The sequence below is a fragment of the Corythoichthys intestinalis genome, chromosome 16 (genome assembly GCF_030265065.1).
Source record: "Corythoichthys intestinalis isolate RoL2023-P3 chromosome 16, ASM3026506v1, whole genome shotgun sequence".
NCBI classification, from domain to species: Eukaryota; Metazoa; Chordata; class Actinopteri; order Syngnathiformes; family Syngnathidae; genus Corythoichthys; species Corythoichthys intestinalis.
In genome coordinates, this window is record NC_080410.1 from 42563847 (window position 1) to 42578334 (window position 14488).

General features: G+C 39.4%; 1 protein-coding gene across 2 annotated transcripts; it reads left to right on the top strand.

Moving 5' to 3' along the window:
* Window positions 1–261: 261 nt before the first annotated feature.
* On the top strand, window positions 262–12806 carry LOC130931657 (coiled-coil-helix-coiled-coil-helix domain-containing protein 5). Of its 2 annotated transcripts, none has more exons than XM_057860597.1 (4): window positions 262–368; window positions 565–705; window positions 789–940; window positions 11487–12288. In XM_057860597.1, coding segments are annotated over exons 1-4 (324 nt in total). In that variant the 5' UTR covers window positions 262–366; the 3' UTR covers window positions 11516–12288. The 2 variants fall into 2 exon arrangements, with proteins under 2 accessions (XP_057716580.1, XP_057716581.1); XM_057860598.1 differs by having other exon boundaries at window positions 285–368; window positions 569–705; window positions 11487–12806.
* Window positions 12807–14488: the final 1682 nt, after the last annotated feature.

Genomic DNA, 14488 nt, shown 5'->3' on the forward strand with positions numbered 1-14488 from the left:
CCTTGTTGTGAAGGCGAATTTTCATAGTGCTATCTTGGCACAAATAATAATAATTATCATGACCAAAAAAAAAATCGTTTCGTTTCTAAACAACTTTACATTTGGGGCACTGTGTCTTTAATTCCTCTCTCGTCATCGCCAAACCTGGGAAGTAGTTTCACGAATTACACGAATATCAACCAATAGGATTTGAGATGGTGTTCCCTTGCTGTGATTTCATCCAATCACACGGATTACTGCCCGAATTCTATCCAATCAGGTTTTCAGGAAGGCGTGCCCGCAAACGATACAAATGGCACCACATGGGGAATTGTCGTAACCTTGAATGATAAACTTAATCGTTTTAAAACAACACAAAATATCAAAATGTAAGAGTTTTTATTGAAAATATTTATTTCTAAATGTCTTGCAGTGGTATAAGTGACTGTTTATAGCTAGAAAACTATTATTGTCGAACGTCGCGTTGTATTATACATTATTATTATGTTCTAATTCTAAACCATTTATAATCACCCAGGTAATTTTTCCTATTACGTGACAGCACCTTTATATGTTTAATTTCAGGCAGGCTGCAATGGATATCACAGCTAAGTACTGCCATAAGGAGATGGAAGCCTATGGCTCCTGTGTCGCCTCCAACCCATCCATATGGCAGGAGAAGTGTCATGAACTGAAGATGAAGGTTGCACATTGCACATCCTCACAGTAAGGCTTGTTCATTCAATCTACGTCACCGCCAAATGACACGTTTGTTTGGGCTTCATTAACTCCCGCATTTGTGGTTCCAGCCCGGTGATCCAGAAGATCAGACATGATTGCTCCAAGCAGTTTGTGGAGTTCGAGAAGTGCCTCAGGGAAAACCAGGGTACTCCGGCCTCCTGTTCTGCCCACGTGGCCCGCTTTCTAGGCTGTGCAGAGACGGTAGATCTCAGTGGAGTAGGTAAGTTCCCCAAGTAGAAGAATACACGAGGAGAATATACACTAAACTACAACGAAACCAACAGAAATAAAGATGATTTCATCCACATTTACATAAAATAACAATTTAAAGTTGGCATCGGTAGATGAACATAGAAAAATTGATGCCTAAGCACCCTGATTGGAAATCACTGCCAGTGCACTACTTGGTTGTAACAAGCAGTGGTGCTGTTGATTCACTTATATTCTCAGTTGCATTTTCAAAAAAAGAACATCATCTTTGGAAAGTACATTAACACAATCACCTTAAATTAAAATATATATATATATATATATATATATATATATATGAAATGTACTTAAATTGTCAATCCAATTTACGCCTTTATGGCACATTTCCTTAGCCTTTGTGGAAAGCATCAAGCAAAGTAGAAAAGAATCACGAGTTGGAAATCTTCCTTTCTACCCTAGACAGTGGTAAATCCACCAGGGTGGCAACTGCTACCCTAAAAGACAGGTAGGCTTGCTACCCAGTCGACACCGATGATTTTTTTTTTTTAAATTAAATTAAATTTGACATTTACTGACATCAGTTAAGTACTGTTGTCAGTGAGGATCCTTATAATAGTAATAGGAAACATATAAAATAAAAAAGATTTCATGAAGCTAAGTTTATCAGTTTGTATATGGCGGAAAACACAGACAAGACTGAAAAAGCAGTTTCTGCTCTTGCACTCCTCTTTAAGATAAACTGCTGTATTTTAAGCCAAAACAACTGTTGTGTTTAATAGAACAATATGTCTATATGCTGCCATAGCAGAGTCATGGCGCGTGAAGCCCTCGAACTATTTTTAATTTGTCCGTTTTACCCTGGAAACCCCCGTTTACAGATGTCGCGCAACCGCTTTTGTTTCAACCCAGCCATAAAACGAAGGTAATTAATTATATTTATTATTCAAAATTTCTTCCATTATTAGCTTAGAATCATTAATTGCTGTCTAATATTTCATTTTAAAAAAGGACTTTAAAAAAATATTCACTCGCATATTTTAAACTTTCAAAAAAATTACATCACAATGAAAAAAATGGTGTCTGTAAAAAAGTCACGGATATCTACTTCATAACTATCGCTTAATTGTAAATTTTTTTTTTGTTACTGTCGCATTTTCTCCGATATGTTAGATGATAAATAATCGATCCAAACGAAGAAAATTTGAAAAAAAAACATGAAAAAGAATATCTCGACCACTCCTTGATGTCTGCAATTTCTGCATCGCGACCCTTGTTATATTACCGTGTTTCACCCATAAAATCCCCTAAAAATCCAGCTGTGGCCATTCACAGCTGTGTCTTGACACTCAATGATACATGCAACATGGAGTTTTTTGATCGAAACAAGGTAAGTATGCAATAATATCTCGTTAAAGTCATGGCGTCTTTAATTCTGCTCTTGCATGCTCTCACCTCCAGATAGGGTTTCGCTGTTTAATTTTTAATTTTTAATTTTTTCCCTGCCCTTCAGAAAATTGAGATTTTAAGCTTTCCAATGATGTATCACACATGCAAATCGGACAATTTTGAAAGTTGACCAAATTGGGGGTCTCAGACCGGAACTTCAAGTCACCTGAGTGTTTTCCGCCATATATTGCTTGGGCCTTTCTGTACTGCCTTGGTAAAATTACTTTAAAAAAGCATTACATTACATTACATTTGTGTACACATCTGCGGGGGTTTAATACGTCGTGGGAGTCGATTTCAACAAATTCCGTGCAGTTTGTGAGTTATTTGTTAGTTTCAGGGCTCCGGAGTGGCTAAGCTAGTGCGAGTCAATGGTTCAATCTTAACATGCCAATAAAAAAAACAATATTAAAATATCTAAGATTGTCAAATAAATTGAAAATGCAGATCATTGTTCCAAATATCCATGCAGCCAAAACAATGTCACACCAAACTACTGTAATTCATTTTATTCGCCAGACTATATTTTTAGATGCGTAATGCAACTAGGGGTGCACGATATCCATTTTTTGAAACCGATATCGATAACTTCCTGCTGCTCAAAGCCGATACCAATATCGATAACCGATAATAAATATATAATTTTTTAAATGTATAACTGTATAAATGGTTTTGAACACCTGGAGGTTTAAAAAAAAAAAAAACTAGTGGTGGATTCAACATAGATTTGCCTTTGATCTCATCAGATTTTTCATAATGACATGAACAAAACAGTGCGGTTCACTTCTGCACTGCCCGACAGCCAGCTAAGGATGAATGCACTTCCATAAACCACAAGGCTTGGTCTTTCCTTGCTTTTATGGGAAGACACTCATCTTAATATTGTGAAAGTACAACCGAAAAATACACATATTCAATACTCAATACACAACAAACTGCAGAATAAACTTATATACACAACTGTTGTATGTATAGACCCTACCCACCGACGTCACAAAACCACGTGCTCGCTGTATGGTTCCGCCCACTTGTCCGTCATTTTGTCTCTGTATTAGCATTGGTTTCAATTGATCGAGGAATTTAAAATGCATTACATGGAAGACCCGGTGCTTTTTGATGCCGTAAACTCACTGGATGTTTTGCATAAAAGGCGTTATGTGGAAAAGCTTCGTTCTATACAGTCGCCAGATCCATATTTGATGCCCAAATCGATGTTTTTCGACCCACTGTCTTCGCCCTGTCTGCCTGACATCTGCTACGCTGATATTATCTTGTCCACACAAAATCAGCCTATTCTCACGAAAATTTGAAAAACTTCAAGAGCTTGGAGGCTTATAAATACTTTGTTGCTGGTTGGGTGAAACAGATCATCGTCCACGAAAATTCAGCAGGAATCTATCTTGTGCTTGGAAAGGTGAGTTACGAAATTTTCAATTCAAAATCTTTTGTTATTGCTAACATCCACTGTCAAGTCTAATGTATTTCATGTCATTTGTCAATGGAGTTAAGGCTTTTAATCTTTATATGGTTTAGCGATAGCACTCTCACTACATACATACGTGTATGTTGTCGGCGATTAGCCTAGCAATAATCTTAATTGTGGTTATTTGTCAGCCCAAAACCCTCTAAGTATATCTTAAATGCATCTTACCGGATATAAAATGACTACTACATAGTCTGTGGTGATTTTTTGGTGCCCAGTTTTCACGTCGAATTGCAGCCGTCCATTTCGCTCTCCTCTTTGGATCCCTCGGAATACGGTAAAACTTCAAGTCTCTCCTTCCATCTTCTCTGTTAGTGCAACCAACAGCCACACACGCCTTCAACATTTTGATTATTAATGTTAACGAGCAGAAAAACACGCCGTAAATAGGAGGAATGTACGTAGCTGTAACAGGTTAACACTATGTTTTAACGGACAATTGGGCGGTACCAGGAGAGCGGAGTTGTGACGTCACGTGGGTAGGGTCTATAGCACAGGTGTCAAACCGATTCCAGAAAGGGCCAAGTGGGTGCAGGTTTGCTTTCCAACCAATGAAGAGGACACCTTTTCACCAATCAGATCTTTTACATGTGTAATCAGTTAAACTTTGTCAGGTGCTGCTTGTTTCAGTAGGAAGTTCATTGGTTAAACTCTCTACACGGTATCGGTTGGAACAAAATCCAGCACCCACCCGGCCCTTTCTGGAATCGGTTTGACACCTGTGGTATAGCATAGCACACTAGCTTGAGTTACTAAAGCACTGGCTGGCTTTTATAACACAATTTATGAAGTTCTGTACATATGACCCTTCACCACAGAAGTAAACATATATTGCACATCCATATGTTATTGTAAACATAAAATACTTACATATATTTCCGAGATGGAAACGTAACAGAAAGCATTCACGACTGTCAATGCTCCCGATAGACACCGCAATATGTAAGTGATTGAACCAAAGTACTGTAACAAAAAAATAGATGCAGAGAATTATTCTGACCAGCAGGTGGGAGCAATGGCCCGCAAATGGTCAACTGAATTCCTATACTAGAAACTGTAAAGCCAGAACAGTACATATTATCGGTCCTGTTATATATGTTATTGGATTTATCGGGATGACGTCATAATTCCTATTATCGGACCGATAATTATCGTGCACCAGTAAATGCCACCACAATATAGAGGTGTGCTTCGGCCACTCATGCTCATGCTGCATTCAAGGAAGGTGGGAAGTCGGACTCATCCCACTCGGATGGTACCTCAAAGCGTTCCAAGCGAATGTAAACAGCAAGATGGCTGATCGCGACAAGATGTTTTTTATTTTGGCCATCAAAAGACAGTTTGACCTCCAGCAAACCTGCCTTCTCGTAAGATATCAAATAGTGAAGGAAAAACGACAGCTAAGGTAAATAGCACACACTGTAAACCGCCTTCTTTAGTTTTACTATTGACTGTCTGCTTTCCGACAGGCAGCGCTATTTTGTCGAGTGACGTCAGATTGAATCAACCCGTGAAGTCTGGGTAGGTTTTTTTCCCCGGACTTCGCGACTAGGGTCTCTCAGTTCGAGTGGCGTTCTAGTTAAATTTTTCCTGGTCGGAGGTTTGAAAACTCCAACTTCCCACCTTCCTCGAATGCAGCATCGGTCTACTGAGTCTTAACTAAAGAACGGCAACATGGTGAAATGTGCATTTACAGGCTGTGGAAACAGACAAGAAATGGGCAAATGAAAGTTCCCACCAATTATGAAAAACGAGGAACAATATAAACTGTGGTTACTTCCTGCTGGCTATGACATAAACACATCTATGGAAAAAAATATCACTCTGCTCTGCAGCCTGTTCCTTGCAGAGCTGCTGGATTACAAATGTTGCTGTTCATACTACAATTATTGACATGAATTGGTTAGTTTTAATTACTTTATCTGGAAAACATAGCCAACACTATTGATTACATGGGTCATTGGTGATTCTCATGCGTGCATATGTTGTCTTTTAATGGCATGCTAAAATGGGACCATTGACTTGCGCTAGCTTAGCCACTCCGAAGCCCTGAAACTAACAAATAACTGACAAACTGAAAGGAATTTGTTGAAATCAACTCCGCCAACTAATTAAAGTGCCTATGACAGGATTAAAAAAAAGTCTTAAATAGCATTTTTATGTGAATTAGAATCATATTTTGAGACGTTACGACTATATTCAACAATTTGGCAAAGTGCAGATGACAAGAAATTTCATTTAATCTGCCGTTTAGCCTCTGCCTGTCATTATAGCGCTTTAGCGTCCCCAACAGGAGGATGACGTCGGCAGGGTCATGGTTTCATCTGATTTAGAATTCAGGCCATTGAGGTGGGATTATTTAGAACGAGGAAAATGCGACGAAGAGAGCCGCAAAAGGTCATTGTTTCAGTCTCTCTGCTCCAATATTTTTACAGGATATTCTTTTTACCACAGTATTTTCTTCAATTTGCTAAATAAATGGTATATTCATGAAAAATAACAGTGTTGAGCTAAATGGAATATGAAATATTAAGAATTCATTTATTCAGTACGACATGGCAAAATTACTCCAAAACTGTCTACTTCTTGCGCTTTCCCGAACGATATTTTATGCCACCGGACTTAGTCTGGCTTTTGTCATTTCCCTGCCCTGGCTTTGGGGAGCGTAAACAACCCAGGAGGCGTGAAAGCTTGCTGACATGCTAACCCGAACCAAGTGATGTGTTGTGAAGTCTTCGAATCGAAAAATTACACAAAACTACCCTGGATCATATCACACGGCGGCAGGGTTGTCTTTGCCGATCGGCAACCCGCCTGGCGGCGAGCAAGTCATAGCTCATCGATCCCCTGCTGCGGGCAGGACAGCTCGTTTACTGGGGAAGCAGCTGGAGAATGACCGCCGGACAAACCGGCCGACGTCGGAGGAGCGGGTAGCTGCCACATGGTCAACACGAATATGGCGTAAATTAATGCTTAACTAAACGTCGAAGGCGTAAACAGTGAGAGAGAGGCGTGCAGTTGTTTTGCAGCTAACATGGCAGGATGTGTCTGAGGAGAACTTTTCTACATGTCCGTCCATGATCAAACGTAAGTAAATAGTCCTTTATTTTAAGAACCTTTGTAGTGTTTACTTTGTAATCGCTGTATTCGCGGCCATTTTAACACAAATTTGCAATTTCTGATGAGGTGGAAAACACTGGGAACACGAAGAGGGCAATTAGCCGAGTATAGCGCTCTCCCGGAAGGACCAAGGGGGGTGGGGTGCGACAAGCCGCCGGTCGTTGGCGGAGTGGCATTCTCGGTGGTCAAGGAGCATTGTCAGCCACAAAATGCAAGCCACCTCCATATTAAAACGTGTGCCATGATCCCAGTATTTGACATTATACAAAATACGATGTTTACTCACTTCCTCGTAAGTCCAATGGTCCCACCGTACACAGGACTTGTTTTGGCCATTCTCCGAGAGTTAACAGGAACTTTTGGAAACCCAAAAAGACTCATGCCTCTCTCTGGTGTAGCAACAAATCCCTGCAGCACATTTGGCTCGCGTGATGCGAAAAATAAACGAATTAATCCGCAAAATCCGCTAAATCCGCAGTCCATCTGCATGCTATAAAGCAATGCTGTATTGTGAGATGCTGACCTGGGTGACGTTACATTTGCATTCCTCCTCAAAACAGGAAGTTATTCATTTTCATTGCGCGGGATTAAAAAAATTGAATAAGTAAAACGATCGCTTCCACACACATGCAAGCGGTCCACTACATTCAGGAGCATAAAATACCGCGTGAAATATGAAATAAACTTGCTTTTTTATGTCAGAGGCACTTTAGGCCCCTGCTAACTTAAAGAATAAAGTGCCTGTGACACGAACAAGCATGTTTATTTCATAATACACGTGGTATTTTATGCTCCTGAATGAAATGGACTACTTGGATGTGTGAAAAAGTGATCGATATATTTATTCAATTTTTTAAATCCCGCGCTTAGGAAATGACAGACTTCCGGCTTCGGTCTTGCATTGAGGAAGAGGGCGCTGTGATGTGTAAGGGAGAAGGACTCCTCTTCACTATACAGCCATACCGTTGGATGAGAAGGACTAAGGATTCAGCTGATTTTGCGGATTAATTTGTTTATTTTTCACATCACGCCAGTCAAACGGCTGCAGAAAAATCTTGCTGTACGAGGGAGAGGCGTGTGAGGCTTTTTGGGGTTTCAAAAGGTTCCCATTCACTGGTGGATATTGGCTTAAACAAGCCCTACTACTTTGGGACCATAGGACTTACGAGGAAGTGAGTAAACATCGTGTTTTGTATTATGTCAAATACTGGGATCATTTTAATACAGTATGTAGGTGGCTGGCATTTTGTGACAAAGTAAACACTACAAACTGTCTTTAAATAAAGGACTACTTACGTTTGATCAAGGGTGGGCATGTAAAAAGCTCTCCTCATACACATTGTCATGTTAGCTGCACAACAACTGCAGCCGCTCTGGTATGACTCTCGCTTTTTACATCTTCGCCGTGTAGTAAAGCATTATTTTGCCATATTCGTGTTAACCATTTGGCAGCTACACGCTCCTCCGACGTCGGTCGGTTTGTCCGGCGGTCATTGTCCAGCTGCTTGCCCACAAACGAGCCCTCTGCCCTCAGCAGGGGAACGACGAGCTCTAACTTGTTCGCTGCCGGGCGGGTTGCCGATCGGCGAAGACAATCGACAACCCAGTCATCATGTGAAATTATCTGGGTTAGTTATGTGTGATTTTCCGCTTCGAAGACTTTGAAATATCACTTGGTTCGGGTAAGCATGTCGGCTAGCTATCACGCCTCTTGGTTTGTTTACATTCTCCGAAGCCGGGGAAGGGAAATGACATAAGCCCGATTTAGGTGGCATAAAATATCGTTCGGGAGGTGCGACAGAAAAGGTGAAGTCAACAGTTTTGACCATAATGGTGTAATTTTGCCATATCGTCCTGAATAAATGCATTTTTATTATTTCATACTCCATTTAGCACAAGACCGTTATTTGTCATGACCATGCCATTTATTTAGCTATTGGGGAAAAATTCATGGATAAAAAGAATACCCTGTAAAAATATTAGAGACTGAAACAATGACACTTTGCGGCTCTTGTCACGTTTTCCTCGTTCTGAATAATTCCCCCTCAATGGGCTGCAATCAGATGAAATCCTTACTCCACTGACGTCATCCGCCTGTTGGGGACGCTAGAGCCCTATAATGGCTAACCGGCAGATTAAAACACTAATTTCTCCTTATCTGCGCTTTGCTAAATTGTTGTATATCGTCGAATCGTCTCAAAATATGATTCTAATTCACATTATAATGCTATTTAAGACTTTTTTTCTCCTGTCGTACGTACTTTTAGGTTATCATACTGTCAGAATGTCATACCGGCACATGCCTACAGTCTGCAGCCTTTTCCCTGCAGAGCAGCTGGGTTACAAATGTTGCTGTTCATACTACTATTATTAACATGCAATGGGAAATTTATCCTTAAAACATAGCCAACACTATTGATTGCATGGGTCATCGGTAGAGGTGGGAATCTTTTGGCACCTAACGAGTCGATTACGATTACAATTCAGAGGCTCCGATTCGATTATAAATTGATTATTGATGCCCCCCCCCCCTCCGATTTAGGAGTATTTTTGATAAAAAGTTAATTAGGTTCGCTACAACAGAGCCTTCCAGAGAAGTGTACTGCTTTAAGATGGCGGCTGTTAACAACGCGGCAACTACTAAAGGGCAAGTCTGTCTTTTTGCATCTAGTTCTTTTTTCATGTTCTACCGGCGCCGTCGTCTGTCATTTTGCATCTAGATCTACATATATGCGATATCTACTATAGCTGTATGTGGCCGTACGTTTGTAGCAACTAGCAACTGGGCGTTGTTTGAAGCAGCTGTCAGCCGCAGTCAGGTACCGGTATTATTGTTTTTTTATATCTACCGGCATGAGTTGAACATGATATTTACTCTCGGTCCGTTCCTCATTGCGTCCCAAAGACTGCGCTGACTGTGTTTTAGGTCTGGTTTACCTGGTATAATTCAATAATCGGAATTTGAATTTTTGTGAATCGTTCTCGAATCTTCCACGGCTGAATCGCGAATAATCTCTGAATCGGAAATTTCGCACGCCTCTAGTCATCGGTGATTGTCATGTTTGCATATGTTGTTTTTAGAGATGTCCCGATCGATCGGGTCTGATATCGTCATTTTCAAAGTATCGGAATCGGCAAAAAAATATCGGCCATGCCTTTTTAAAATATATATATATATATATATATATATATATTTTAATTATATCGTTTTCTAATTGTATTTAACGTTACAGACATAATATGTTGCACTCATCCAGAGTCTTTAGTTTAGGCTTAAGGTAGGGTTATCAAATTTATCCCGATAGCAGTGAAAATTATTTTTTTTTTAAATGTATCACATTAAAATATTTAACGCAATTAATGCATGCGCTGCACGACCCACTCACGCATTGTCACGCTCAATCTGTAATGGCGCCGTTTTGCCTATATAGAGGGATAAAAGGCAGCGTAAAATGAGTAGAGTGAATTTTGGCAGCCTTTGGAGCCTTTTTTTAATAGGCTAAAGCCTTACAATCCCTCTCCCTACGATTAGAAATATCATGGGAAGGAATGTGGGAAGCAGTTGATCTTTTTCTTAACACCTTATGTTATTTCCCAACGCAGAGAAGATATATCAATTGGTAGCACTACGCACAGTCATGGTTCCACTTCCCATCATGCATTTGGGCATGGCTCCAGTATCATTTACTAAAAGCTCAACAAATACACTAGATGGCAATATTTAGTCACAATATACAAAGTCACAAGTCTTTCTATCCGTGGATCCCTCTCACAGAAAGAATGTTAATAATGTAAATGCCATCTTGAGGATTTATTGTCATAATAAACAAATACAGTACTTATGTACTGTATGTTGAATGTATATAATAGTCCGAGTCCGAGAGTTTTATTCATTTTTTTCTTAATGCACTGCCAAAATGTATATGATCGGGAAAAATTATCGGAAATGATTGGAATTGAATCGGGAGCAAAAAAAAGCAATCGGATCGGGAAATATCGGGATCGGCAGATACTCAAACTAAAATGATCGGGATCGGATCGGGAGCAAAAAAACATGATCGGAACAACCCTAGTTGTATTTTATTGGCATGCTAAAATGGGACCATTGACTTGCGCTAGCTTAACCACTCCGGAGCCCTGAAACTAACAAATAACTGACAAATGGCACGGAATTTGTTGAAATCAACTCCACCGACTAACTAAACCTCCGCTAACTCAAAGATTAAGCCTAATGTCAAAAATTCTCAAATTCCCCTTTAACCATTAAGAAACGTACGAAAAGTATTTCCCCCCAAAAAACATGTTTCTTTAATGTCTTTTTGAAATATCATAGTCATTTCATGAATAACTGAAGTGAGAATCTTACATTATGCACTTTTAAAACAAATGAAAAACTGTAAGTTGTCCTTTGCTATTTCTGAAACTGCACGTAACTTCAAAACAACTGTGCTACTAATCAACTGAGCATTACTTCATGAATATATCTGTGTATTCCCTTTCTTTTCAGAGACAAACCCAGTACCCGTGCCTTCGTAGACTCCAACCATCTTTTTGAACACTTACCAAAAATTCCAATAACGGTATGTTGTCCTAAACTTTACAGACTGTGACAATTTTAAAATAAACTATGACTTAGCATATTGCAATTTTGTGTAGACATAACAAATTGTGACACATTCCTACAGTGCTTTTCATTAAAACTGAGGTATGTTTTACTCAACCAGTTGGGGGTTTTCCTCTTTTGTTTTCTGCTCCATATGTTTGCGTCCCCCCCTCATCTACGTTGCTGAGTCAGAGTCAAATATTAAACCGGAACGTTCCACTCCCACACAAAAATCTCCTGACTACTCGCTCGCTAAGAAACGGGGAGTTTAGGAAGAAAAGAGCAGGAGGAGGCCGTGTCTCCGACTAAGGGGAGGATGTTGAGTTATGAGCTCTGTGACCACCAAAGAGAACAAACCTTTTCTTCTTGAATTATTACAAGCATAATCAAAAAATAGTACAAAAACGAGGCAAGCACACATTCGGATGAAATTGCAGACTGTATTGTATATACAGCAACATTATACATTCAAAGCACGTCACCTTGGTAACCACCGAACAGAAAATTGCGACTTAGCTAACACAGCACAAATAAGTTACCCTCACAAAATATCACTGTAGAAATGCGCATGTGTCAAACATGTTGTGAAAGAGTCTTTTTAGTAGCAGCTAAAAGCATCGCTAGTCTTGTTTTTATTTATTTTTATGTTTTAATTGCACTGCTTTGTCTTGAGGCCATGTATTATAACCACCCACACTGTGACAAAAAAAAAAACATGCAGTGGTTTAAATAGGTGTTGTATATCACAGAAGAAAGTACAAAATATCTACCTAACGCCATGGAATTTGCGCAGAGAGAAATAAATATGTATGGAAAGAAACTACTACAATTATGTAGTACTCGCACATTTACATCTGGAGTTTGTAGTTACTTCTTGATGGTTAAATTAGAAAATCTTGTACAACCCTGTCTCCGAAAAAGACAAAAAAATGACCCTGCAATGTCACGATGAAAACGAAATTAAGAGTTTTGGCTTGTGACAAGTCTACAAATCTGTACATGGAACCTTTAAAGTGGGAGGTTCTGAAATAATTTGGGAGGCTATGTCATGAATCGCAGCAAGTCAGCTGACAAATCCCATTAAACCTCAGTGAAGTTGGGCCCCCATCAGACACAAATTTATATAAAAATGATGTCAATGGTTTTTGCTTCACAAAGGTGGGTAGTAACTAGAGGTGGGAATCTTTGGGTACCTGACGATTCGATTACGATTACGATTCAGAGACTCCGATTCGATTATAAATCGATTATTGATGTCACCCAACCCCTTTTAATGTTTTGTACATTAGTTCCAAAATAGTTTAAAAATCCTATTAGGCAAAACCAAACTAACATTTAAGTATCAAGTTAACAGTTAAAAACATTAAATAAAATACTCAAGTCCCCATTCTGTGTCAGCAGCTTTAAACTACATTCAATTAATTTAAAGATGTGAATCAACCGTTAAAGTTGATAAAATTGCTCCCGTTATTCCATAATTTCCCTTCTGTCTACTTCCAACATGTCAAAGTTTTAAAACTGTTTTATTATTTAAAGATAGATTCAAGTCAAGATTTTGCTGATTTAGGTGTATTTCAGATAAAAAGTTAATTAGGTTCGCTACAGCAGAGCCTTCTAGAGAAGTCTACTGCTTTAAGATAGCAGGCTGTTTACAACGCGGCAACTACTAAACGGCAAGCCTACATCTACCGTAATTTTCGGACTATAGGCCGCTACTTTTTTCCCTCATTTTGAATCCTGTGGCTTATAGTCCAGTGCGGCTTATATGTTGATTTATTTGGGTTAATAGCTAACACTTTATTTGACAGTGGCGTCATGAGACTGCCAGAAGACAGCCATAATTATGACATGACACTATTATGAGCATCAATTAATGCTTATGACAGATGTCACTAAATGTCATCCGGCAAATTATATCAACAACTCTATGTCCAGCTCGGATCTTTTACAAGAAGTGAGATAAAGTGAGATAATTTGACATCTCTGATAAGCATTCATTAATGCTCATGGCAGTGTCATGTCATAATTATGATGGTCTTATGACAGTCTTATAGCGCCACAGTCAAATAAAGTAGCTAACTAGCAATTAATGAAACAACTGGAACAGTAACTGAAGAAATTATTAGCACAGAAAATGAATTTTGAATGTTATTTACATCTGTAAAGCTGCAATGCATGCTAGGAGGCATGTTGGATGACAACAGTGTTGACAGCAGGTGGCAGCAGAGGTTCACTGTCTCCCCCATGCGGGAAGTAATGGCAAAATGACGCTTCTTGAATTAATGAAGCTTTGCAGCCAATTGGTTCAAGCTTTGCAGCCAATTGGTTCAAAGCTTCATAATGATTCAATTGGTTTTATGACAGTCTTATGATGCCACTGTCAAAAAAATGTGTTTCCGGTTAATATCTTTTGATGTAAATATCCCATAATACAGTGAGCACAGCTGCGGCTTATAGTCCAGTGCAGCTTATCTATGAACAAATGCCTTTTTTGTGTCAAATTTGGTGGGTGGCGGCTTATAGTCAGGTGCGCCTTATAGTTCAGAAAGTAGGGTAGTTCTTTTTATATGTTTTAACACCGCAGTCGTCTGTCATTTAGCATCTAGTTCTGCATATATGTGATATCTACTATAGCCGTATGTGGCCGTATGTTTGTAGCAACTAGCAACTGGGCGTTGTTTGAACCAGATGTCGGCCGCAGTCAGGTATTTTTGTTTTTTTATCTAGCGGCATGAGTTCAACATGATATTTGCTCTCGGTCTGTTCCTCATAGCGTCCTGAAGACCACGCTATGTTTTAGTTCTGCTTTACCTGGTATAATTCAATAATCGGAATTTGGATGTTTGTGAATCGTTCTCGAATCTTCCACGGCCGAATCGCGAATAATCTAAGAATCGGAAATTTCG